Raw genomic sequence first — 26603 nt, 5'->3', positions numbered from 1 at the left:
GGGACTCTACATTCAAGGCATGACAAGAAGTATTTGAAACCTTGGCTAAGAATGTTGTTTAGTTGCTGCAGTCCTGGATGGTACTGAATCACAGGCAGAGCACTCCTTTGTTGTGGCAAGATAGTGGTTGGGTGTGTGGGAACTGGTAGGTGACTGAAGAGACAAGACACAGAAGAGCACAATGGGGGGGGGGGGGGGGGCGGGGGGGATAATTTTTGTCTGTGAAGGCCATAGTGAGAAAACAGGAAACCAGCAGCAGAAACATAAACATTCTTGTGCAAAAATGGAACATCTTTAACAGATAAAATTTACACAATAGTAAATGAGGGCCTAGTATTTTTGTAAGCTAACATATTTATTTACACTGTAGAAACATTTCTCAACAAGAAATGATTTCAGAGGTGAGGAAATCTAAAGTTCGTCAGCGATGATTTTCCGTGGACATGTCACGGTTGTTTACGTGACGAAACGGCCGATCTTGTAAGTGCAGTTGATACAAAAAACGAAATTATAAAGTTACTACGAAGTGACATTGAGGCATTAAAAACCGAACTTTCAACCATCAAGAAAGAAAACGATACATTAATACAAGAAAAGAAGTCCTGTGTGTGTAAAAGCCATCAAACGGAAAAGCAAGAAGATCGCGAAAATACGAATGACCGATCGTACTTTAAAAACAACATTTCAAGTGTTCCCGTTGATGTCTCGGTAAACTCAGTAAGCCAAAAACCGGAAGATAAATATAAATGGAAGGTGGTGACATACAGCAAAAGGAAAAACAAGGCGACAGATACGCAACAAAAGGAAAATGACTTTTTAATAATTGGCGATTCGCTGCTGAAGAATATCGCTGTCCCCAATTGCAAGATCGACGTACGACCTGGCATTAGAACGCATCAACTCGGTAAACATTTTAAAAATATGGTAAATGCAAGACAAGATACTACAGAACCAGATTCTGAAACCAGACATAACTATAATGGGGTGTTTATACATGTTGGGACGAATTCGTTAAGGAGCAGCAGTGAGGAAGAAATGGCAAGCGAAACAAGAAACATGATTCGTACTGCAAGAAATATGTATGCAGGATCTCGTCTGATACTTAGCGGAATCATAAACAGAAGGTCGGGGAGTGAAAAATATATCGCCAAAATAAACTGTGCTCTTAAAGAACAATGTGATCGTCTTGGGGCAATTTTTATAGACCCAAACAAATTCCTATGTAAAAACTCACTAGCGAAGGATGGCTTGCATTTAAATAGACTGGGGTCTGTAACGTTCAGCAGAATGTTTGCAGATGTCTGCAAAATCATTAGATGCAAGGGAAACTAATATGGCCTGAAGGGGATGAAAAATCATACACTCCAGCTGGAAAAGAAAATTATAAGCACCATACAAAAAAAGACGATACTAAAGAATTTGCCCCAGAATACAGCTCACAACATGTAAACCAACAAAATAAAAATTACATAAAAGTACTTCATCAAAATATTCAATACTTTGGTAACAAAAAATTAGAAGCAGAAGTACTCCTGAGTGAAGTAAGACCAGACATATTATGCATAAGTGAACATGGACTAACTGAAAGTAAAATACATAATGTGGCAGTAAAGGACTACAAACTAGCTAGTTACTTCTGCAGATCTAAATATAAGGGTGGTGGCGTTTGTATATATATTAAAACAGGTACTCTTTCAAAGAATGTAAACAGTGAAGCTGCTACATTTCCCATAGCTAGAGAAAAAGACTTTGAAGTTACTGGTATAGTGGCAGAAGATTTTAGAGTGTTTTGTGTGTACAGGTCACCATGTGGCAATATTAGCATCTTTCTAAAAAAAGTTGCTAGCTTATTGAGAATGAATATGAAGAGAAATCTTATTATATGTGGAGACTTCAACATTGACATGGGAAAAGACACAAAAATAAGACAGGATTTTGAAGAATTGTTAATACAGCATAACATGAAAGTGACAATAACTGCACCAACAAGAGTGACTTCACAAAGTGAGACAATTATTGACAACATAATTACTAATATGTGTAACTATGAGTCACATGTAGTTCAGACAGAAATATCTGATCATCATGGACAACTAATCAGCTTTTGCAGAAGTAATGACACAGTATCAGAACCAAAACAAACAACCAAAGAAATTAGGATCATCAGTGAACAAAATATCAACATCTTTAGAACAATGTTAAGTAAGGAAACCTGGAATGAAATCCTACAGGCCCAGAGTGTAAATGAAAAATATGATGCATTTATTTCAACAATTAAGTACCATTTTAATGTAGCATTTCCCAAAGTAAAGAGACAAGAAAGGCATCAAGATCAAACACAGTGGATTACGAGTGAAATACTAGAACAGCGAAGGAAGCTTCAGGATGTGAGACGGATGGGTGAAGCTGAAAACTATAAAATGTTAAAAAAGAAGTATAGAAAAACAATAAGAGAAGCGAAAGCAAGAGCAATTGACACCACTATAGCGAACTCAAAAAACAAGGCAAAGGCAGCTTGGAAGGCAATCAATGCTGAAAGAAAGGAAAAAGATGGGTCAAACAAAGAAGAAGGTATTAGGTCAATTAAAGTAGACAACACAGTGGTCACAGATGGTATGGAAATAGCAAACATACTGAATAATAACTATATCAGTGTAGTAGAAAACCTAAAATTGGAAAGAAATAGTCAAAAACAGAAGGGTATTAAGGTACCAAGAAGATCATGCAGTACTATGTTCTTAAGACCAGTCACGGAAGATGAATTGCGGAAAACTATACAGAAACTGAAGTCCAAGAAATCAGCTGGTGATGATGAAATATCAAATCATGTAATAAAGCTGGTATGTGAGGAGATAATAACACCACTGCTGAACATAGCAAACTGTTCTTTCAGAGATGCAATTTTTCCAGAAAAACTGAAGATAACGAAGGTAGTGCCAGTGTACAAGAAAGGGTGTAAGGATGATCCCAACAACTACAGACCAGTTTCACTGATATCAGGTTTCTCAAAAATCCTAGAAATGCTTATGTATACCAGATTAGTTAACTATTTGGACAAACATAACATTCTCATGACCTCACAACATGGTTTCAGAAAGGGTAAATCTACAGAATCAGCAATTGTCAGTCTAACAGAATACATTTTACAGTCCTTAGATGAGAAAAAGGTTGTCTCTGCAATGTTTCTGGATCTTTCAAAGGCATTTGACACCATTGACCATGAAATGCTGATACAAAAATTAAGCAACTATGGCATTCGGGGGCAACCAGGTGAATGGATAAAATCATACTTGTGCAACCGCAAGCAGTATGTATCATTAGGAAACTCATACCAATCAGAAACCCAATCCATCAAATATGGAGTGCCGCAGGGTTCGGTAATGGGGCCATTGTTATTTAATGTATTTGTTAATGATATAGGTGTTGAGGAGGAAGAAAAGAAAATATTGTATGCTGATGACATGACAATACTAAATAGTGACCAAAATATGGAACAGCTTGAGAGAAGAGCATACATATTTGCAAATGTCACAGCTCAATGGCTGTTGGAAAATGAACTGGTTATAAATCTAAAAAAGACTATGTATGCAGTGTTTAAAAACAAGGAAAAGGCTGTAGACATGGATTTAGAGGTTGACGGAACAAGGCTGGAAGAAGTAGAATCTGCTAGATTCTTAGGTATTCTTGTGGATAATGAACTGAAATGGAAAAAACATATTAATAATGTCTGTAAGAAACTGAGCTCTGTCATATTCTTAATGATGCAGCTATCACAGTATTCAGACAAGAACCTTCTGTGTACAGTGTATCATGGACTTTTCGAACCATACTTACAGTATGGAGTGACGGTGTGGGGAAACTCAAACAAACAAGAGACAAAACGAGTGTTCACATTACAAAAAAAAGCAATTAGGACCATTTTAAGAAGAAAGACCTCTGAAACATGCAGAAACTGTTTCAAGAATTTAGGTATCTTAACTTTTTCATCATTATATATATACAAAACAATAATGTACATCACAAAAGGTAGTGAGGACTGGATTACAAATGCTAGTGTACACACCCACAATACAAGAAAGAAGAATGAAGTACGGAGCATACCCCACCGACTGGCAATGCTAGAAAAAGGACCCCAGTACTCTGGTATCAGACTACTAAGAAGTCTGCCCAAAACCTTGCAAGATAGTGTACTTCACAATGAATTTACAAAGAAACTTAAAGACTATCTCATTGAAAAAGAGTTTTACAGTGTTGCAGAATACTTATGCCATTAAATTTGTATATATTGTTACTCATTATCAGTGATGTAAAAATGTAAGCTAAAGGTGTAGAAAAATAATTGATAAAGAATTTTAATACTTTGACATGTCCTATATTACACGTACATTTACTGTACATGATGTAATCTTACAGGATCAAATAAAATTCAATTCAATTCAATTCAAGGACCTGACACATCAGTCATCATATAGTCAAAATTTTAATGTAAATTTACATGATACTAAAAGTGATGCTTGAAACATGTAATACAATTCAAACAATATAGTAACTTAAATATTGTTCATTTGTTACACAGGCTCACAGGCTAATTTTCTCTGCAACTTTTGTAAACCATTAACTCACATGCTTGTCTTATTGATGTATTGCCCATCAGCTTTTGTTTCAGGTTTTTTGTATCACTGTTTGTGTAAAATCTTTTATAATGTTTTGCAATTACCAGTGGCTGGCATTGTCAAGGGTTCAGCGTCCACTGCTGCTGGTGGACTGGAGTCAAGATGATAGCCAGTGGTTCTTTGTACTTATCACACCAGTCTCTTAGAGCTATTACCTGGTCCTTACTGCTGTGGTTCTCCACTTGTTAACTGCAGTGTTGATTTTATACAGCACGAGAATCCAGTATCCATTTACTTTGGGCTTTCTTCTTTCTTGTGAGAATTATGGTCATGTTTGTGAACCTCTGTGTCTTCTGTGAACAAACAGGCTTGGTAGCCCTTCTCCACAGTTAGAACCTGCGTATTGGCTAGTTTAAATACATGGTCAGTCTCAGAGTGCACACACTATGCCATGGCCAATTCCTCCATCTGGCCTGACCTGCAATACCATTTTTGTTTGATAACCTTGCTATTGATGGATCACCCAGTCATTCCATCACAGATTTTTCCACATGTACACGTTATGCTGTATATGTCCATCATTGTGAGTGGATCCTTTTTGTTTATTACTAGTCTGAGATGTTTTTGAATAGTTGTAAATAGTTTGTACACTGTGTTTGAACACTATATGGCCAGTTCTGTCACATGGCCATTTCTGTTTGCCACCGTGGAGATGTGTGGCAGAAAGGCCTTACCCGAAGTTTCTTCTTCCAGTGTGTCACTTCTCTGGGTATTCAGTTTTGTGATACTTCTTATGCGCTGGTGGAAGATATATTGCTCCTCAGGAAACATTCCAAGTGTTGTGGAGCATGTACTTTCTCAGACCGACCACATAATAAAATTCGTCAATGTGGAGTATGTCAATGTGGAGAGGGTTACCACTGCTGTTTGTTCAGAGAAGTCATAGAAATCCACAAACATGACAATTGTTTTAACAAGAAAGAATTAAGCATCGAGGCAACTGGATCTGGGATTTCCGTGCTACAACAAGGGGGTCATTGCAGGTAACGAATGGTAAAAGCACTATTGACGAGTGAAATGCCCTCAAATGTTGGTGCAGCAGGTCCATATGATCTCCAGCTGTAGGCTTGATACCAGCCTGCTACTGGCAATGTAGGGTAAATCTATGGCAATCCCAGCCACTTGTGCTGGAAAATGTCAGAAAAATTGTTACACAAATGTCAGCTGAAGGTCCTGAAGGCCACCAGATAATATCTCAACAAGCAGCCATGAAAGCCTCAACAATTTTACACTTGTCATATTTTTCAGCAATACGAATGGATCTTGAGAAAAGAAGTGGATCTGTTACTCTGCATTTAGTCAAAAAAATTCATCATCAGAAGCCATTAAGTGTGAGTGGGAGCATTGAAGGTATTCGTGACTCAGAGGAGAACACATATCAGGCTGCAACATTTCTTCAGGCAGTAATCAAAGGGAGAGCTATTCAGGCAATGGTCAGTAAAGTCCGTAGTGAAATTCCTCCTTCTGCACTGTATTATTAGCCATTTCTAATGAGTTGCTTTATACCAATATTACTCTGGCTAAAAGTAAAATTTATTGCACTTCTAAAAGTACATTTCAGTACACAAAATTGAAGGCAGGTAGTCACTTACCTGCAGATGAATTATGAATGACATGTGAGTGAACAAAAATATTAGGTAAACTTACTAGCTTTCCTGTGGTTGCTTTTCTTCCATCAAGTATGTATATGCAGGTGCACACGCACTCACACACACATGCACACACACAAACACACACACACACACACACACACACACATACACACACACACACACACACACACACACACACAAAAGCTACAAAGCTATCTTCCCTGATCAATGTGTTTGAGTTAGTCAGGAGCAAATTGTTGATTTATTAATATTTTGAACTTTTGATTAGAATGAGGTGATCTATGTAAGTAAAAAATGTAAATGTTTATTTGTTCAGAATTGTAAATCTCCAAAAGTTCTTCACAGATTGATTTGAAACTTTGACATAACATTGCATTCAAAGATGAACATGATTTTATGTACCCAAAAGAGTGCCATATTTAATGTATAAATATATGTGTAATAATTATAGGGGAAATTGTATAAAAATGTAAATGTTCATTTGTTCAAAATCTTAATTCTCCAAAAGTTCTTCACTGATTGCTTCGAAATTTTGGCACAACATTTGAACATGCATGTGTTTATGAGGCATGATCAAAAAGTAATGGGAATTTTTGTTTTCTGTAAAGAATATTTATTCGTTCATAAACATCAACTGTGCCCCTTTCAAAGTAATCTCCCTCAGATATAATACATTCGTACCAGCACTTTTTCCAATCTCAGAAGCATTTCTGGAACTAATTTTTCATTATGGTGTTCAGCTTCTCCAGAAATTTTGTTTTTACCTCATCAGTCATGGCAACAGGATGTCCTCAGAAATTGAAAGAAGCTACATGGGGCCATGTACAATGTATACAGTGGCTGTAGCAAAATAATAGTTTTGTTTTTTGCCAAGAAATTGTGAACAGGTATTGAGGTGTGAGTGGGAGTATTATTGGGATCCAGTTTCCATGAGTGGTTTTGTCACAATTCATGTTGTTTCCTTCAGATTGCCTCATGCAGATGATGCATAACTTCCATGTTGTGTTCCTTATTGACCATATGACCATAACTTATGATGCATTATTCCATAGTAATTGAAGAAGGCTGTAAGAAGAATCTTCACATGTGATCAAATTTGTTGAATTTCTTTGGTCTTGGCTCTACTGGCACTTTCCACTGGGACATTTGTGCCTTGGTTTCGATGTTATGCCCATATACCAATATTGTCTTACCTGTTATAACCTTCTTTAGAAATTCTGGGTCATTGTCGACTTCATTCAGAATTTCCTGAGCGATGTGTGCATGATGTCAGTTTTGATTGAAATTCAACAATATCATAACAGACTTTGCTGCTATATGTTTCATGCCTAAAACATTTGAAAAAATTGCATAGCATGAGCCAAAGGATATGCAGACATCATCAAGGTAATTCAGTGATTTTCTAGAATCATTTTCTTTACTTCTTCCACATTGTTATCAATAATTGATGTGGTACGGCATCCAGGGTGGTTGTCATCTTCAGCATCTTCTTGACCCTGTTTGGAATGATTATATCACTTGTAAACTCTTGTCATATGCATCGTTAATTTGCCAAAAACTGCAGTCAACATTTCAAATGTGATGCTGCACTTCATTCCATTTTTAAGGAAAATCCAATGCAAATTCTTTGACCCATTTTTTTCAAAAGTAAAAATTTGTCAAGCACTCGAAAACATGTATAGCCTTCTTGACTTCCAACTATAAACCAAATATTAAAAACTAATGAAAATGCAAACATACATCAGGAGCATATGTACCAATCAGATTAAAAAGAAATGAAAATAAGATGTATAAAGCCCGTGAAATTAAAAAAATCCCATCACTTTTTGATCACACCACATTTATGGCTTATCAGCTAATTATTAGAATATTATTGTTCTTTACATTTTATGGCCTTCATTGGACCACTCTACCCAACTTTATACAAAGAATTTTTCAGTTTTCTGTCAGCCCAGTACTTCTTCATTCTCTTGGATCTCATCCTTCTTTCTTCATCGGAAATCACCCTTCCTATTGTCTGTTTGTTGATTCTCATTCACAGTCTGGTTTGTTTGTCTGTGAGTTTCCTGATTTTGTCAGTTTTGTTTCATAGGTCTTCCAGTGTAATCTGTATCTCATCCATATCTTCCTTGATTTCTGTAATCCACTTAATGTTGCACTTACTATTCCACAATTTTTCCATTATTCTCCAAATGATTCTGTTCTCTGGTGTTCTGATTAGATTTCTGAAAAGGGAAATGCATTTCTTTCTGGTTGTACTCATTACTGGTTCTATTTCCTTGTAGACTGTTTGATTTGTAGCTACTCTCCAGTGTCCCTCTTTCTGGTACGATTTGTTGATGCACTTTCTGATGATCCTTCTCTCTATTTTGAGTATTTTGTCTATTTGTGCAGTGTTAGTTGTTTCGAAGATGGTTTCACGAGCGTATGTTATTTCTGGTTGAGTGGCTGTTTTGTGGTGTTTTAATGTTGTTGCTATTGACAGGCTGTTTTTGTTGTAGGTGTTCTTGGTGATGTATTGTGCTCTAGTCAATTTGTTTATTCTGTTATGCCATGTTGACTTTTCATTGAGGTTATATGTTATGATTTCTCCCAGATATTTAAATTTATCTACATTTTTGATTTCTTGGTTTCCTATGGTTTGTTTATGAGTGGTGGGTGAGTTACCATGATGACTGGTTTTTCAAAGTATGTTCCAAGACCAATTTTCTTTGCTATTTCCTGTAGTGAGATAACTTGTTGTTTGGTTTCCTGAATACTGTTGGACAAGAGAGCAAGGTCATCAGCAAATCCTAGACAATTTAAACTTATGTTGTCTTTGGGTCTTCCAATTTGGATGTTCTTTGGGTTAGTCTTGTCCCATCCCCTCATTATGTATTCTAAAGCACAGTTGAACAGCAAGGATGCCAAGCAATCTCCTTGTCTTAAACCTGTTTGTATGATGAATGGCTCAGAGAGTTTCCCCTGAACTTGACTTTTGATTAGAATATTACAATGGAATCTTAATTTGTAGTATCTATAAATGAGATTCAAGGTCAGGGAGAGGGGGCAAGGTGAGATGGACAGAGGGGTGGGAAGAAATGGACATATAAAGGGGAAAGGAGGAGACAGACAGACATAAGGGGCAGAAGGTGATGGAGTTGGAGAGAGAAGCAGGTGGGGAGAAGTAGAGGAGAAAATGAACATAGAAAGGGGGAAGGAAGTAATGGACAGAGAGGGGAGGGAGAGGTGGCAGGAGAAGATGGAGAGGGGGGGGGAGGAGAAGATAGACAGAGAGAGGAGGGAAAGAGATGGACAGAAATAGGGGAGAGAAGGAGATTAGGATGTATATCTAGTTCCCATACGTATTAAAAATGTGTGGTTTCTCTTTTCTTTCTTCTCCATTTAACCAGACTGAGCCACAGCAACGCAAGGGCCAGGCACAGCCAGTATTATATATAGCAAACCTATTCTGCGTCTCTTGTCATTTCATACACCCAATAGCACTATTGCTTATAGTATTTTACAGACATGTGGAGAATTCTAATTCATAATGCAAATCATCAAGTTAATGATCTCTTAGCATGATGTTCAACTGCTGATGTTTAAAATCTTGATGGATGACATGAATAATACATATTGTAAAATCACAAACACCATAAATAAAAAAGGAATGCAAGGAGTATTTGTGAGACGCAGATTGGAGGGATGTACACAATACCCATTGCGTAAATGAAATATGTAATGTATTACAAACATAGTCCTAGGATTCTTTGAAAACTGATGTCTTAAATGCTTAACATCTCTCAGTTGGTTAAATGTTCCTAAATAATGGGTTGCAAATGCTATTAGAATATCACAGAAATTAAGCAAAGTTTTGCTCATAAGACTGTAAGGAAAAAATTTGTATTTTTAAGAAAAAATAAGAAATATTTAGATGATTTTAACAAAGCAAACAGGAAAAATCAGTAAGTTAAATTAGGAATTTTTTGTAACCTTAAATGATAAGCTGATCCAAGATAGACTCCAGATTTCTGACACTTTTAATAACTTTTCCTGTCAGAAGCAGATAACTTAGATTTTAATACTTCCTTTTTTCCTTTTTAAAGAAGTGTTCTAAAACAGGTTTGATATGATTCAGCTACCTTATAAACCTCCAAAAGAAGTTTCCAATATCATCAATGCCACTATAAATAAATATTCTAGTAGTGGTGACGAAATCAATAGTAAAATAATCAAATGTTCAGTTGAGCTTTGTGCTACACTAAGTTTCTTATATACTAAGTTTCTTCTTTTTTTTTCATACTGACCGATCTAAAGCAAAAAAAGTAATAATAAAGACTAACAGACCCATCCTGGTACTGTCAGTATTTTACAGTTTTTTTTCAAGAAAGTTGTTTATGTTAGAATTAATAAACACTTAAGACAGAAAAAATGTTCTCAGTAGCTAACAGTTTGGATTTCAAAAAGAACTGTCAGCTCAACAAACTATTTTTACCTTGACTTGAAATCTTTCACTACAAAGCTTTGTAATTCTGTGAATTTTATTTTATCAGCACTCATCTCATAACATTTTTGTGTGAGCATTGAAGACGTTTTCCGTCGTACGACCACACCAATGTATTGTAATCATCATCATAATTATTATCATCATCCTCACCCAGCATAATGTTCCAGAATTACACTGAAGTGACAAAAGTCATAGGATACCTCCTAATATGATGTTGGACTTCCTTTTCCTTGGTGTAGTGTGGCAGCTCGATGTGGCATGGACTCCACAAGTCGTTGAATGTCCCCTGCTGAAAAACTGAGCCTGCTGCCACTGTAGGAATCCATAATTGCGAAAGTGTTGCCGATGTGGGATTTTGTGGACAAACTGACCTCTGAATTATGTCCTATAAATGTTAAATGCGATTTATGTCGGGGTGATCTGGGTGGCCAAATCATTTGCTTGAATTGTCCGTCACGTTCTGGAAACTGCTCATGAGCAATTGGGCATGGTGACATGGCACATTGTCATCCATAAAAATTATATCATTGTGAGGAACATGAAACATGGTCTCCAAGTAGCTGAACATACCTATTTCCTTCCAGTGATTGGTTCAGCTGGACAAGAGGACCCAGTTCATTCTATGTACATGCAGCCCACGCCATATGGAACCACCACCAACTTGCATGGTGTCTTGCTGCAACTTGGGTCCATGACTTCATGGGGTCTGCACTGCACTCAAACCCTACCATCAGCTCTTACCAACAGAAATCAGGACCCATCCCACCTGACCATGATTTTCCAGTCATCAAGGGTCAAATCAGTACCGTCATGAGCCCAGGAGGGGTGCTTCAGGCAATAACATACTGTTAGCAAAGGCACTTGAGTCAGTTGTCTGCTGGCACAGACCATTAATGCCAAACTTTGCCACACTGTCCTAATGAATATGTTTTTTGTTTGTCCCACATCGATTTCTGTGGTTACTTCACACAGTGTTGCATGACTGTTAGCACTGACACTTCTATAAAAACACCACTGCTCTCGGTCATTACATGATGGCTGCCAGCCACTGTGATGTCCATGGCGAGAGGAACTGCCTGAAATTTGGCATTGTCAGCACACTCTTGACACTGTGGACTCCAAATATTGAATTCCTTAATGATTTCTGAAATGGAATGTGCCACGCATCTAGCTCCAGCTACCATTCTGTGTTCAAAGTCTGGTAATCCCTGTCATGCATCCATAATCACATCAGAAATTTTTTCACATGAATCACTTGAATGCAAATGATAGCTCTGCCTATCCATTGCACACAGCTTGTGTACATGATATTACTGACACCTGTAGACATGCATATCACTATTCCGTGACATTTGCCATCTCAGTGTATAGCATCAGATATAATTTTTACAGTGCACATCTGTATTCTGAGAGTGTTATTTCTATAAATTGAGCTTCCCCAAAAAATTATTCCATAACTCATTAGTGAATAGAAAAATGCAGACAAATTAATCTCGTAATTTTTGAAAGGCATATAACTATAACCATGCAAACAGCATATGTAGCTCAACTACAGTAATTCATTTTTTCTGTGACGTGGGTTTTCCAGTTCAAGTTGTAGTCTAACTTTATTCCCTAAATCTGAACACCATCTACACTTCATATTTCACAGTTTAAATAGCCTGTGTTATAGCTTCTAGAATCTATAAAAGCATGAAATTATATGTACTGAGTCTTGTCAAAGTTTAATGGGAATCTATTTCCCTTGGTCCTACTGTTAACGTTTTAAGTTTTTTTAGCATCTGTCATTTCAGTGAGAGGACTGGTATACTGCTTAATAATTCCTACACATATTTCATGTACTATACAACAATTAGAAAATTTCTGTCTTCTGACAACACTAATGGACAGAATATGTATTACTAAGTAGTTGGCACTGAACTGATGTTTACAACATTCTATCATGCAGATAAGGTAAAAATCATGAATATACATATCTATTATTCCATAATATTTTAACTTTTGTGTCAAATATCTTGCTTCACTAAATCAAAAGTATTGGATAAGCCACAAAATATTCTTGGTGGTAATAATTTCTGAGTTATTGATTCTAATATATTATTGTATATCAAGGTAAACATACTGATAAAAAGTTATCAGTTTACATGCTGCATCAAATGTGGATAAAATGCCAAGCTTTTTGATGATCACCTGCATCATTGTTGCTGAAGTAAAAAGCTATGTGTTAGGGGACAGTGCCCAATTTGGAGATGGAGCAGAGATGCTTCACTCCAACAGAGTGACTGGCGTGAAGTATGCCATGGTTGGATAACTGGCTTCACTAACTACTGCTAGTCTGAAACTTACACCTAGGCTGATTAAGTTCAGGCAGAATATGTATGATCTTGACTGTTTATATAAGGAAACAAAGCTTCATATATTTAAGGAAAAGTACAATCAAGTGAAAAAAACTTTTAAGGCAGACCTTTTACGCTTGAGGAAACAGATAAACAATGATGCAATAGAGCATTCAGCAACATAGGTAAGGCATCCTGGAGACTAATCAGTAAACATCATAAAGCCACCAGCAAGGGACAGAGTGAACCAATTAGCATTAGACAAGAGGGCCATCTAGTGAAAGATCCAAATGAAATATTAATTTATTCAGTAAGCATTTTATCTCTCCTTTTGACCAACCAGCTTCTATTATACATCTACAGGCTGGCACACCAAATGATGTCATGGATGGTATAGAGCTCAAATTTATGGAGGTGAATCAACAGGAAATATTTAACACAATGTAGTAAGCTAAAGAACAAGCATTCATTTGGATGGGATGGTATCTCAAGTGTGGTGTTAAAGAAATGTGCCAATGAAATAACTAAACCCCTTACCTATCTTATCAACTGTAGTATTAATGAAAACATATACCTAAATGCCTTAAAAATAAGTGTAATTCAGCCAATCCATAAGTAGGGAAGTAAAGAAGAAGTTTCAAATTATAGACCAATATCACTAATCCCTGCCTTCAGTAAAATATTTGAAACAGTTATGCTATCACAACTCATAATATTTTTCTCAAGACACAAAATGCTTACCGAATCACAGCATGGGTTTACAAGAGACCTAAGCATGACCATTGCTGTTACCAGTTTCTTTCATGAGGTGTATAGCAATATAGAATGGGGTATGCACACAGCCAGAATATTCCGTGACCTGAGCAAAGCTTTTGACTCAGTAAACCATGAGCTTCTCTTAAAAAAACTGTGGGCATACAATATCAGTGATGCATCAATCAAACTTCTATCACCCTATCTGGTGAATCGGAAACAGTGTACCAAACTTAAACAACAAATTGACAGTAGGATCTTAACCTTTAAATCCACAAGTGAAACAGTGACACAGGGAGTCCCTCAAGGCTCAATTCTTGGACCTTTCTCTTTTTAGCATATATTAATGATGTTGTACACCCCATTAAACACCGCACATTGTAAATTATGCTGATACATCTCAGTTTTATTTCATGGTAAAAATTGTGAGGAACTGAAATTCTCAGCAAGTAATGGAATACTATAATTAAGTTCATATTTTCATGCATAAGGGTTAAAGATCAATGTAAATAAATACCAGGTGCTAATATTTACAACTGGCAGCTCACACCGCTCATGCATAGATGAGGTATGTGGCATAATCAGCAATGGGCTGTATCTTCTTAGCGAACTGTCCAAAATGGTGCCCACCCACATGCTTAAACTGTGTATTATGGGACAATCTATCCCCACCTTAGCTATTGTATGGAAATATGGGGTTGTGCTGCAGACATTCATCTTAACAGAGTACTATTGCCACAAAAACAGGGTTAAGGATTATACATGGACTAGGCTATAAAGACTCTTGCCGTGGTGTTTTCAGACAACACAAGTACTTCACCATATACTCTTTGTATCTTTATAAATTAATTACTTTTTTGGTCTCACAGAAAACTGAAATAAATAAATGTAGTGATATACATGACTACAACACAAGGCCCAAAGAGAATTACTACTGACAAAGAACAAGATTAAAAATGACGGACCAGAGCCCATATACTAATGGACTGATATGGTATAATAAACTGCCAGAGTCCATGAAAAACCGTAATAAAAGGCAATTCAAATCAAAACTAAGAGAATTCTTAATTGAAAAGTGTCTTTGTTCACTCAATGAATTTTAAACGGTTAAGTTTAAGAGCTGTAAAATTGTGTATAAAAAAATAATTGGCTGTATTAATATGTGTAAGGTGTAATGTATTTTGACAAGCATCAATTTTCTGTTTAATTACTACATGTAAGGCTAAGATCTAAATGTATTTTGTGTTTGTAACTGTACTTGATGTTTGCAAAAGCCATCATATTGATGACTCCACACAAAAAATTTAAATAAATAAATAAACCTAATTGTCCATCAGTGCTAGCCATTCCTGCTTCCACAGTTGCATGCATCTTCGACATTCCAGCAAAAAGACAGCCTGCAGGTAATTACACATTGTTTAACTTCATATTCTGCGGGCTTCCTTGACAACTTTGTCTGCCTATTCATTTCCCCAAATTTTCAAGTACCCTGGTACCCAGAACAATGACACCCGATTCCCCCACTGCTATAGAATGTACAGTTCGTCATGTATTAACTAGATCATTTTACCTTCTGGGCACAGGTGCTCCAGTGATTGTAGAACACTGAGGGGATTGGAACAGATGAGAAACTGTTTGGGCTGAAGGTGACTCATCTGCTCCAGTGCCTTTAGGTTTGCATGGAGCTATGCGGCAAATACAGTACAGTCATGGAGAAGGTGAATCTTGAACACAGTGTTGGGGAGTACTACTGAAGAGCCAGTGGAGTCTTCTGGCTTTGAGCAATCAGTTTACATAGCTATAAAACTGTGATGCCTATATACAATGTTAGAAAAATGAGAGATTGAAAAATAAAAAGTTGGAATGCATGCTTTCTTAAAATTCATCAAGACTAAAATAATTCTGGGCCTCTATAGGTGGAGATTTGCTCAAACCTCAATGTAAAATATTAAAACCAACCACACCCATCTCTAAAAGGCAAACCTCTATGTGAATCCCATAGAGCCTCATCTCTCGGTGTCAGGTATGAAAATGCCTCTCCATTGTTGGCTGAACAGCAGTATGATATGCATATGTGTGTGGCATGGACAGTGTTTTATAGATTTATTTATGTGGTGTTTGTTCGTTTGAACATGTCCAAAAAAACAGCCACCATTTTTGATCCTGAAATTGTATACGAACATTACACAAAGGAAATGAAGACATTAGCTATCATTGGGTATTGAAATACATCACTGGGGAGAGTTGAAAAATTGTGCTGGACTGGGACTCAAACACAGAGTCTTCCATTTCTCGTGAACAGTCACCCTGACCATCTAGATGTGGTCCCTGCCAGATTCAAATTTCAAACCAATCCACACACTTCTGATGTAGTGCCCGTACCCATTACCATAATTACTTGCAGCATTTCTCTGATTCCCATAAGAGTTTGAGCGTGTTCTGCATCTGCACTGAAGGGGACATTGGGCTATCTCACCTGAGTTGTATATATGCGGTGTCTGTTCTTTTGGACATGGAATTCCCACGAGCAGCTGGGGAAGTAAGTACTCACCCCAGACAGAGCCCCACTTGCCTGGGTAAGCCTTATACAACTGAAATGTGGCACATTTCCCCAAGGTTGCTCACTAACAACTGTACCACCTCAACAGCCATGCATGTCATTGGTCACAGTATACCTTGGGATAGTGTTTTTTTGTAGTGGTTTTTACCATCTTTGCAATCTGGGGCTGATTAAGCCAAGATCCCCATTCCCTGTGACACATAACATTCTACTGCCGTGTCACATGGTGATTGCTGAAGTATGTCCAGAGTTTATGGCTATAGAAGACTGGGGGCAGTCACCAGTCCCCAGCTGAGGAAACATAGTTTTGCCAACCCTGTACCCTGTAAATGAATGCTAAGCTCCCTGAAGTGCTCATAATGTAGACCATGACGTGGGAGGCACATTTGGCTTTATCAAAAACAGCATGGACTTGGCGAGCATTACCCCCTGCCTTGTAGGGCTTCTGACAAATATTCCACAGTGCATATATTGTATTAAAATGAAAATTCACTTGATAAAATTATAAAACTATGAGACAGGTCTGCTGGCTAATTCTTGCATAATTTCATGGTTATCCCAAGCTGTATCTACAGTCCAGAAATTCTGTCTCATAATTTTAAATTGCACTGAATATTTGAAGTATTGAGTTGTTGATAGGTGGCATCTTCATACAAGAAATTATTATGAGTCTTACGTTTGTTTTTCATGTCTAGGTGAAGACAGTGACTTGTCCTTGTACTGTAGTTATGAAACTGCTATTTGTACTATAAATTTTCTTGATATATATACTATGGTTTGGAATATAAATTCACAAGGAACAGTTAGAATTTCTAACATTTTCAGTAGTTCTCTGCAGTGGGCCCACTTACTGCTTTTCACTATAATCCTTAATGCTCTGTTTTGCATTTTAAATACTATTTGTCAATTCTGAGCATTGTTTCCCCAGAAAATTATACCATAACTCATTACTGAATGAACATAACTAAAATATATAGTCCTCAGACATTCATCACTGCATGCGGATGCAAGGACTCTAGTGCATAACATGTTGTGGATATCTTTTTTGAGAGTTTCATAGTATGTTCTTTTCAATACATTGGGCTGTCATTGTGCAACCCTAAGAATTTTGTTGTAGGTACATCATGGAGATGTTATGTAGTCTTGAATTTAAGGGACTCTGTTTCCCATTCATTCTAAAGTATGTTGAATTTGTTTTCTTTATGTTGAGGATTACTTTCTTTTCCTGTGACCATTTGTGGACATCCCTCACCTCAGCACTTCAGTAGAATATTCCAGCATTTTGTGCTGGTGTCTTATCGGTGATTAATATGTTGCTGTCATCAGCAAACAATATCTTCTCTCCATGACCGATATGTTGTGGGAAATCATTTATATATACCAGAAACAATAATGGGCCCAGTACACTTCCATGAGGGACCCCAATAAACAAATAAATAAATGCATTCTATGTGGGAATGACCAGCAACAAACTGTCCATTCGCATGAATGGACACAGGCAGACAGTGTTTGTTGGTAATGAGGATCACCCTGTGGCTAAACATGCCTTGGTGCACAGCCAGCACATCTTGGCACAGTGTTACACTGTCCGGGTTATCTGGATACTTCCCACCAACACCAACCTATCCGAACTCCGGAGATGGGAACTTGCCCTTCAGTATATCCTCTCTTCTCGTTATCCGCCAGGCCTCAATCTCCGCTAATTTCAAGTTGCCGCCACTCATACCTCACCTGTCTTTCAACAACTTCTTTGCCTCTACACTTCCACCTCGACTGACATCTCTACCCAAACTCTTTGTCTTTAAATATGTCTGCTTGTGTCTGTATGTGTGGATGGATATGTGTGTGTGTGTGAGTGTATACCTGTCCTTTTTTTTCCCCTAAGGTAAGTCTTTCCGCTCCCGGGATTGGAATGACTCCTTACCCTCTCCCTTAAAACCCACTTCCTTTCGTCTTTCCCTCTCCTTCCTTCTTTCCTGATGAGGCAACAGTTTGTTGCGAAAGCTTGAATTTTGTGTGTATGTATGTGTCTGTTTGTGTTTCTATCGACCTGCCAGCGCTTTCGTATGGTAAGTCACATCATCTTTGTTTTTTTATATATATATATATATATATAAACAAAGATGATGTGACTTACCGAACGAAAGCGCTGGCAGGTTGCCGCCACTCATACCTCACCTGTCATTCAACAACATCTTTGCCTCTATACTTCCGCCGCGACTGACATCTCTGCCCAAACTCTTTGCCTTTACAAATGTCTGCTTGTGTCTGTATATGTGCGAATGAATATGTGTGTGTGTGCGAGTGTATACCCGTCCTTTTTTCCCCCTGAGGTAAGTTTTTCCGCTCCCGGGATTGGAATGACTCCTTACGCTCTCCCTTAAAACCCACATAATTTCGTGTTTTCCTCTCCTTCCCTCTTTCCTGCTGAAGCAACCGTTGGTTGCGAAAGCTTGAATTTTGTGTGTGTTTTTGTGTTTGTTTGTGTGTCTATCAACATGCCAACGCTTTCGTTTGGTAAGTTAAATCATCTTTGTTTATATATATATAATAGAGGGAAATATTCCACGTGGGAAAAATATATCTAAAAACCAAGATGATGTAACTTACCAAACGAAAGCATTGGTATGTTGATAGAGACACTAACAAACACAAACACACACACAAAATTCAGTCTTGATTTGTGTTTGTGTTCGTTAGTGACTCTATCAACATACCAATGCTTTCATTTGGTAAGTTACATAATCTCTCTCTTTTTATATATATATATATATATATATATATATATATATATATATATATAAAGAAAGATGATGAAACTTACCAGACAAAAGCGCTGGCAGGTCGATAGACACACAAACAAACACAAACATACACACAAAATTCTAGCTTTCGCAACCAATGGTTGCCTCGTCAGGAAAGAGGGAAGGAGAAGGAAAGACAAAAGGATATGGGTTTTAAGGGAGAGGGTAAGGAGTCATTCCAATCCCGGGAGCGGAAAGACTTACCTTAGGGGGAAAAAAGGACAGGTATACACTCGCACACACACACATATCCATCCACACATACACAGACATAAGCAGACATTTGTAAAGGCCTTTACAAATGTCTGCTTATGTCTGTGTATGTGTGGATGGATATGTGTGTGTGTGCGAGTGTATACCTGTCCTTTTTTCCCCCTAAGGTAAGTCTTTCCGCTCCCGGGATTGGAATGACTCCTTACCCTCTCCCTTAAAACCCATATCCTTTTGTCTTTCCTTCTCCTTCCCTCTTTCCTGACGAGGCAACCATTGGTTGCGAAAGCTAGAATTTTGTGTGTATGTTTGTGTTTGTTTGTGTGTCTATCGACCTGCCAGCGCTTTTGTCTGGTAAGTTTCATCATCTTTCTTTTTAGATATATTTTTCCCACGTGGAATGTTTCTCTCTATTATATTCATATATATATATATATATATATATATATATATATAGAAACAGATACACCGAGCGAGGTGGTGCAGTGGTTAGACACTGGACTCGCATTCGGGAGGACGACGGTTCAATCCCGCGTCCGGCCATCCTGATTTAGGTTTTCCGTGATTTCCCTAAATCGCTCCAGGCAAATGCCGGGATGGTTCCTTTCAAAAGGCACAGCCGACTTCCTTCCCCGTCCTTCCCTAATCCGATGAGACCGATGACCTCGCTGTCTGGTCTCCTTCCTCAAACCAACCAACCAACCAAACAGATACACACATACACACAAAATTCAAGCTTTCGCAACAAACTTTTGCCTCATCAGGAAAGAGGGAAGAAGAGGGAAAGACGAAAGGAAGTGGGTTTTAAGGGAGAGGGTAAGGAGTCATTCCAATCCCGGGAGAGGATAGACTTACCTTAGGGGGAAAAAAGGACGGGTATACACTCGCACACACACACATATCCATCCCCACATATACAGACACAAGCAGACATATTTAAAGGCAAAGAGTTTGGGCAGAGATGTCAGTCGAGGCGGAAGTGCAGATGCAAAGATGATGTTGAATGACAGGTGAGGTATGAGTGGCGGCAACTTGAAATTAGCGGCGATTGAGGCCTGGTGGGTAACGGAAAGAGAGGATATATTGAAGAGCAAGTTCCCATCTCCGGAGTTCGGATGGGTTGGTGTTGGTGGGAAGTATCCAGATAACCCGGACGGTGTAACACTGTGCCAAGATGTGCTGGCCGTGCACCAAGGCATGTTTAGCCACAGGGTGATCCTCATTACCAACAAACACTGTCTGCCTGTGTCCATTCATGCGAATGGACAGTTTGTTGCTGGTCATTCCCACATAGAATGCATCACAGTGTAGGCAGGTCAGTTGGTAAATCACATGGGTGCTTTCACATGTGGCTCTGCCTTTGATCGTGTACACCTTCCGGGTTACAGGACTGGAGTAGGTGGTGGTAGGAGGGTGCATGGGACAGGTTTTACACCGGGGGCAGTTACAAGGATAGGAGCCAGAGGGTAGGGAAGGTGGTTTGGGGATTTCATAGGGATGAACTAACAGGTTACGAAGGTTAGGTGGATGGCGGAAAGACATTCTTGGTGGAGTGGGGAGGATTTCATGAAGGATGGATCTCATTTCAGGGCAGGATTTGAGGAAGTCGTATCCCTGCTGGAGAGCCACATTCAGAGTCTGGTCCAGTCCCGGAAAGTATCCGGTCACAAGTGGGGCACTTTTGTGGTTTTTCTGTGGGGGATTCTGGGTTTGAGGGGATGAGGAAGTGGCTCTGGTTATTTGCTTCTGTACCAGGTTGGGAGGGTAGTTGCAGGATGCAAAAGCTGTTGTCAGGTTGTTGGTGTAATGGTTCAGGGATTCCGGACTGGAGCAGATTCGTTTGCCACGAAGACCTAGGCTGTAGGGAAGGGACCGTTTGGTGTGGAATGGGTGGCAGCTGTCATAATGGAGGTACTGTTGCTTGTTGGTGGGATTGATGTGGACGGACATGTGAAGCTGGCCATTGGACAGGTGGAGGTCAACGTCAAGGAAAGTGGCATGGGATTTGGAGTAGGACCAGGTGAATCTGATGGAACCAAAGGAGTTGAGGTTGGAGAGGAAATTCTGGGGTTCTTCTTCACTGTGAGTCCAGATCATGAAGATGTCGTCAATAAATCTGTACCAAACTTTGGGTTGGCAGGCCTGGGTAAACAAGAAGGCTTCCTCTAAGCGACCCATGAATAGGTTGGCGTACGAGGGGGCCATCCAGGTACCCATGGCTGTTCCGTTTAATTGTTGGTATGTCTGGCCTTCAAAAGTGAAGAAGTTGTGGGTCAGGATGAAGCTGGCTAAGGTGATGAGGAAAGAGGTTTTAGGTAGGGTGGCAGGTGATCGGCGTGAAAGGAAATGCTCCATCGCAGCGAGGCCCTGGACGTGCGGAATATTTGTGTATAAGGAAGTGGCATCAATGGTTACAAGGATGGTTTCCGGGGGTAACACATTGGGTAAGGATTTCAGGCGTTCGAGAAAGTGGTTGGTGTCTTTGATGAAGGATGGGAGACTGCATGTAATGGGTTGAAGGTGTTGATCTACGTAGGCAGAGATACGTTCTGTGGGGGCTTGGTAACCAGCTACAATGGGGCGGCCGGGATGATTGGGTTTGTGGATTTTAGGAAGAAGGTAGAAGGTAGGGGTGCGGGGTGTCGGTGGGGTCAGGAGGTTGATGGAGTCAGGTGAAAGGTTTTGCAGGGGGCCTAAGGTTCTGAGGATTCCTTGAAGCTCCGTCTGGACATTGGGAATGGGGTTACCTTGGCAAACTTTGTATGTGGTGTTGTCTGAAAGCTGACGCAGTCCCTCAACCACATACTCCCGACGATCAAGTACCACGGTCATGGAACCCTTGTCCGCCGGAAGAATGACGATGGATCGGTCAGCCTTCAGATCACGGATAGCCTGGGCTTCAGCAGTTGTGATGTTTTGAGTAGGAGTAAGGTTTTTTTAAGAAGGATTGAGATGCAAGGCTGGAAGTCAGAAATTCCTGGAAGGTTTGGAGAGGGTGATTTTGAGGAAGAGGAGGTGGGTCCCGCTGCGACAGAGGACGAAACTGTTCCAGGCAGGGTTCAATTTGGATGGTGTCTTGGAGAGCTGGATCATTAGGAATAGGATTAGGATCATTTTTCTTCGTGGCAAAGTGATATTTCCAGCCTAGGTCTTCGTGGCAAACGAATCTGCTCCAGTCCGGAATCCCTGACCCATACACCAACAACCTGACAACAGCTTTCGCATCCCGCAACTACCCTCCCAACCTGGTACAGAAGCAAATAACCAGAGCCACTTCCTCATCCCCTCAAACCCGGAATCCCCCACAGAAGAACCACAAAAGTGGCCCACTTGTGACCGGATACTTTCCGGGACTGGACCAGACTCTGAATGTGGCTCTCCAGCAGGGATACGACTTCCTCAAATCCTGCCCTGAAATGAGATCCATCCTTCATGAAATCCTCCCCACTCCACCAAGAGTGTCTTTCCGCCGTCCACCTAACCTTCATAACCTGTTAGTTCATCCCTATGAAATCCCCAAACCACCTTCCCTACCCTCTGGCTCCTATCCTTGTAACCGCCCCCGGTGTAAAACCTGTCCCATGCACCCTCCTACCACCACCTACTCCAGTCCTGTAACCCGGAAGGTGTACACGATCAAAGGCAGAGCCACATGTGAAAGCACCCACGAGATTTACCAACTGACCTGCCTACACTGTGATGCATTCTATGTGGAAATGACCAGCAACAAACTGTCCATTCGCATGAATGGACACAGGCAGACAGTGTTTGTTGGTAATGAGGATCACCCTGTGGCTAAACATGCCTTGGTGCACGGCCAGCACATCGTGGCACAGTGTTACACTGTCCGGGTTATCTGGATACTTCCCACCAACACCAACCCATCTGAACTCCGGAGATGGGAACTCGCTCTTCAATATATCCTCTCCTCCCGTTACCCACCAGGCCTCAATCTCCGCTAATTTCAAGTTGCCGCCACTCATACCTCACCTGTCATTCAACATCATCTTTGCCTCTGCACTTCCACCTCGACTGACATCTCTGCCCAAACTCTTTGTCTTTAAATATGTCTGCTTGTGTCTGTATATGTGTGGATGGATATATGTGTGTGTGTGTGTGTGTGTGTGTGTGTGTGTGTGTGTGCGAGTGTATACCCGTCCTTTTTTCCCCCTAAGGTAAGTCTTTCCGCTCCCGGGATTGGAATGACTCCTTACCCTCTCCCTTAAAACCCACAAAACCCACATCCTTTCGTCTTTCCCTCTCCTTCCCTCTTTCCTGATGAGGGGACAGTTTGTTGCGAAAGCTTGAATTTTGTGTGTATGTATGTGTCTGTTTGTGTTTCTATCGACCTGCCAGTGCTTTCGTATGGTAAGTCACATCATCTTTGTTTTTATATATATATATATATATATATATATATATATATATATATATATATATATATATATATATATATATATATATATATATATATATACCACACGAGAAAGCGCTGGTAGATAAGACACAATAAGAAACACACACACAAATTTCAAGCTTTCGTAACCCATGGTTGCTTCATCAGGAACAAGGGAAGGAGAGGGAAAGACGAAAGGATGTGGGTTTTAAGGGAGAGGGTAAGGAGTCATTCCAATTCCGGGAGCGGAAAGACTTACCTTAGGGGGAAAAAGGGACAGGTACACACTCGTAGACACACACATATCCAGCCACACATATACAGACATAAGCAGACATGTCTGCTTGTGTGTGTATATGTGTGGATGGATAGAGTCACAGTTAGGCACAAGAAAATGACTGTCAGAAACTGAGATTTCTGCCAACAAGGCCTTCAGTGGAAATAGATGGCGCACACACACACACACACACACACACACACACACAGACAGATACACATTAGCACAGTATCTGGCTGCCGAGGCCTCACTGTGATCAGCAGCATGTGATGGGAGAAGTGATCGGGTGGTGGGGGTAAGGAGAAGGCGGGTTGGGGAGGGGAAAGAATAGCAGGGTAGAGATGGGGGATGGTAAATTTCTGCATGTGGGAGCATACAGGGACAGGATGGAGAGAGAGTAGGGCAACTAGCCACAGTCAGGGGAGGGGTGGCAGGTAGTGGAAAAAGAGAGAAGTAAAAAATACCTTGGGTGCATTGGTGGTATACAAGGCTGTGCAGTGCTGGAATGGGAACAGGGAAGGGGCTAGATGGGTAAGAACAATGGCTAATAATAAAAGTTGCAACCAGGAGGGTTACAGAAAGGTAGGATGTTTTGCAGGGACAGTTCCCACCTGCACAATAAGCAAAATATGGTGTTGGTGGGAAGCGTCCAGATGAAGAATGTTGAGGTGGGTGGTATGCCCAGCAATGTGGTTGTCCAGCTGTTTCTTGAGGACAGTTTGTCAGTGACTATTTATGCAGATGGACAGCTTGTTGGTTGTCATGTCCATGTGGAATGCAGCACAGTGGTTGCAGCTTAGCTTGTAGATCGAGTGACTGGTTTCACAGGTAACCCTGCCTTTGATGGCATTGGTAGTGCTTGTGACAGGATTGCAGTACTTTAGAAAGCATGTAGAAGCTAGGAGTGTGGGGAGTGGTAGGGATGAGGAGAGATGGACTTTAGGGAGTAGTTTTGGGATGGGCTTGAGGATTCAAGAAGAGACTGGAGATCCTGTTAGATTTCTGGAGTGGGGTCACTGTGGCAGATTTGTAGGTGGATTAATCTGACAGCTGTCAGAGTCCTTCTTCCAGATAATCCTTGTGGTTGAAAACAATGGTGATGGTGCTTTTGTCAGGAAGTAGGATTATAAGGTCAGAATCAGTTTTTAGGTACCCTCCTGTGCCACATGACCTTGTATCTATCCTACCAATCTGTCCACACCCCCCACTCCTTCTCCTCTCTTTTCCAGTTCACACTTACTTATTTCACCTAATCTAGACACATATGCTATCCCCCTTCTTCACACTTATCAACCCACAGCTGCAGCCCACATTACATTTTCTTTGATATCGTGTCTTTGTGCCAGTTACAGTTGGTTTTTGCCTTTCACTGTGGGTCTACTCCCTCAGAGTTCTTGTTGTTCCCCCCTACTTCATATGTTACATCTTTCTCATGATTTTTCCCAGTGGCTGGGAGAATTTTTTGGAAGTAATTCTACATTATTTATGTATTCTACACATTTTTATTCACAACCATGGATCCTTGCTGCTTCCATCTGCATCAATACAGAAAAGTTTCCTTATCCCTAGGCAGAAAACAGTCCCACATGCTGTTCCCACATTGTTGCTTGGCTAATGGAATCCCTCCAAATACCATCAAATTTCCCATCTCTGGCAGGCACACTTCCTTCAACAATGACCTTCATCTGTTCAGATCCACCCTCACCAACATAGTCCTGCAAAATCATATCAATCAGGCCCAAGCCACCTTGTAATACCTCCTCTCCATCTGCAAAATTCTCCTGCTAGCAATCCCAAATTCCTGGATTCCATATCACATACAGCAACTCCTGACCTCTAGAAACTAGAGCAACATGCACAATGCCACCTCAAAAAACTCTCCACTCTGTTAATTTCCTACTCCCACCTTGGACCACGATTGTCCACCACCTCTACAACAACCTTAAACCTCCCCCGCATTCCCTCATAGCTGACAAACCATGTCTCAGACCTACTACATTTACCCCTGCCTCAAAACCTTCTTCCCACCACCATACAGAATCTAGAACCCAAACAGAACCAAAACATGGTCATGACCCTTCTCCCAAAAGCATTAGCCCCACTGAATTATCAGTCCTTTCCAAAGACCTCAATTTTTGCCCCACTCCCACATTCAAACATGCAGGAATTGTTAAAGTCTTTCTCGCCTTCTCCTAGTTCTCTCATCCCTACAATGGAAACACTTTTTCGCCACCAACCCTACCAATCAGACTCAACCAAAGACCCATGTTGAACCCTGTCTGACTCAGTTCACTCTTCCATCCAATTGTGATCCACCCCCACTGCCCCAAAATCACCCCCTATTAACTTTCCAGAATTTCTTAACCTTGAACCTCGCCTCATCATCATTCCTCAAGTCCCTCAACATGCAGCCAGCCAGTGTGGCCAAGCGGTTCTAGGTGCTTCAGTCTGGAACTGCACAACCGCTGCAGTCACAGGTTCGAATCCTGCCT

The 26603-nt window shown here is 40.0% G+C and overlaps 1 protein-coding gene across 1 annotated transcript in view; it reads left to right on the top strand.

Annotated features, from left to right (window-relative positions):
• The window catches only part of LOC124798930 (cilia- and flagella-associated protein 91-like), a 291175-nt gene that overhangs the window by 94601 nt on the left and 169971 nt on the right, over window positions 1-26603 (top strand). Inside the window, exons 9-10 of the mRNA XM_047262463.1 lie at window positions 3421-3729; window positions 5922-6106. Of these exons, the coding sequence (XP_047118419.1) occupies window positions 3421-3729; window positions 5922-6106 (494 nt within the window). The remainder of the gene's footprint in view (window positions 1-3420; window positions 3730-5921; window positions 6107-26603) is intronic.

The sequence above is a fragment of the Schistocerca piceifrons genome, chromosome 5 (assembly GCF_021461385.2).
Source record: "Schistocerca piceifrons isolate TAMUIC-IGC-003096 chromosome 5, iqSchPice1.1, whole genome shotgun sequence".
NCBI lineage: Eukaryota > Metazoa > Arthropoda > Insecta > Orthoptera > Acrididae > Schistocerca > Schistocerca piceifrons.
Note: the sequence above shows the minus strand (reverse complement) of the source record. Positions and strands in the feature narration are given on the sequence as shown.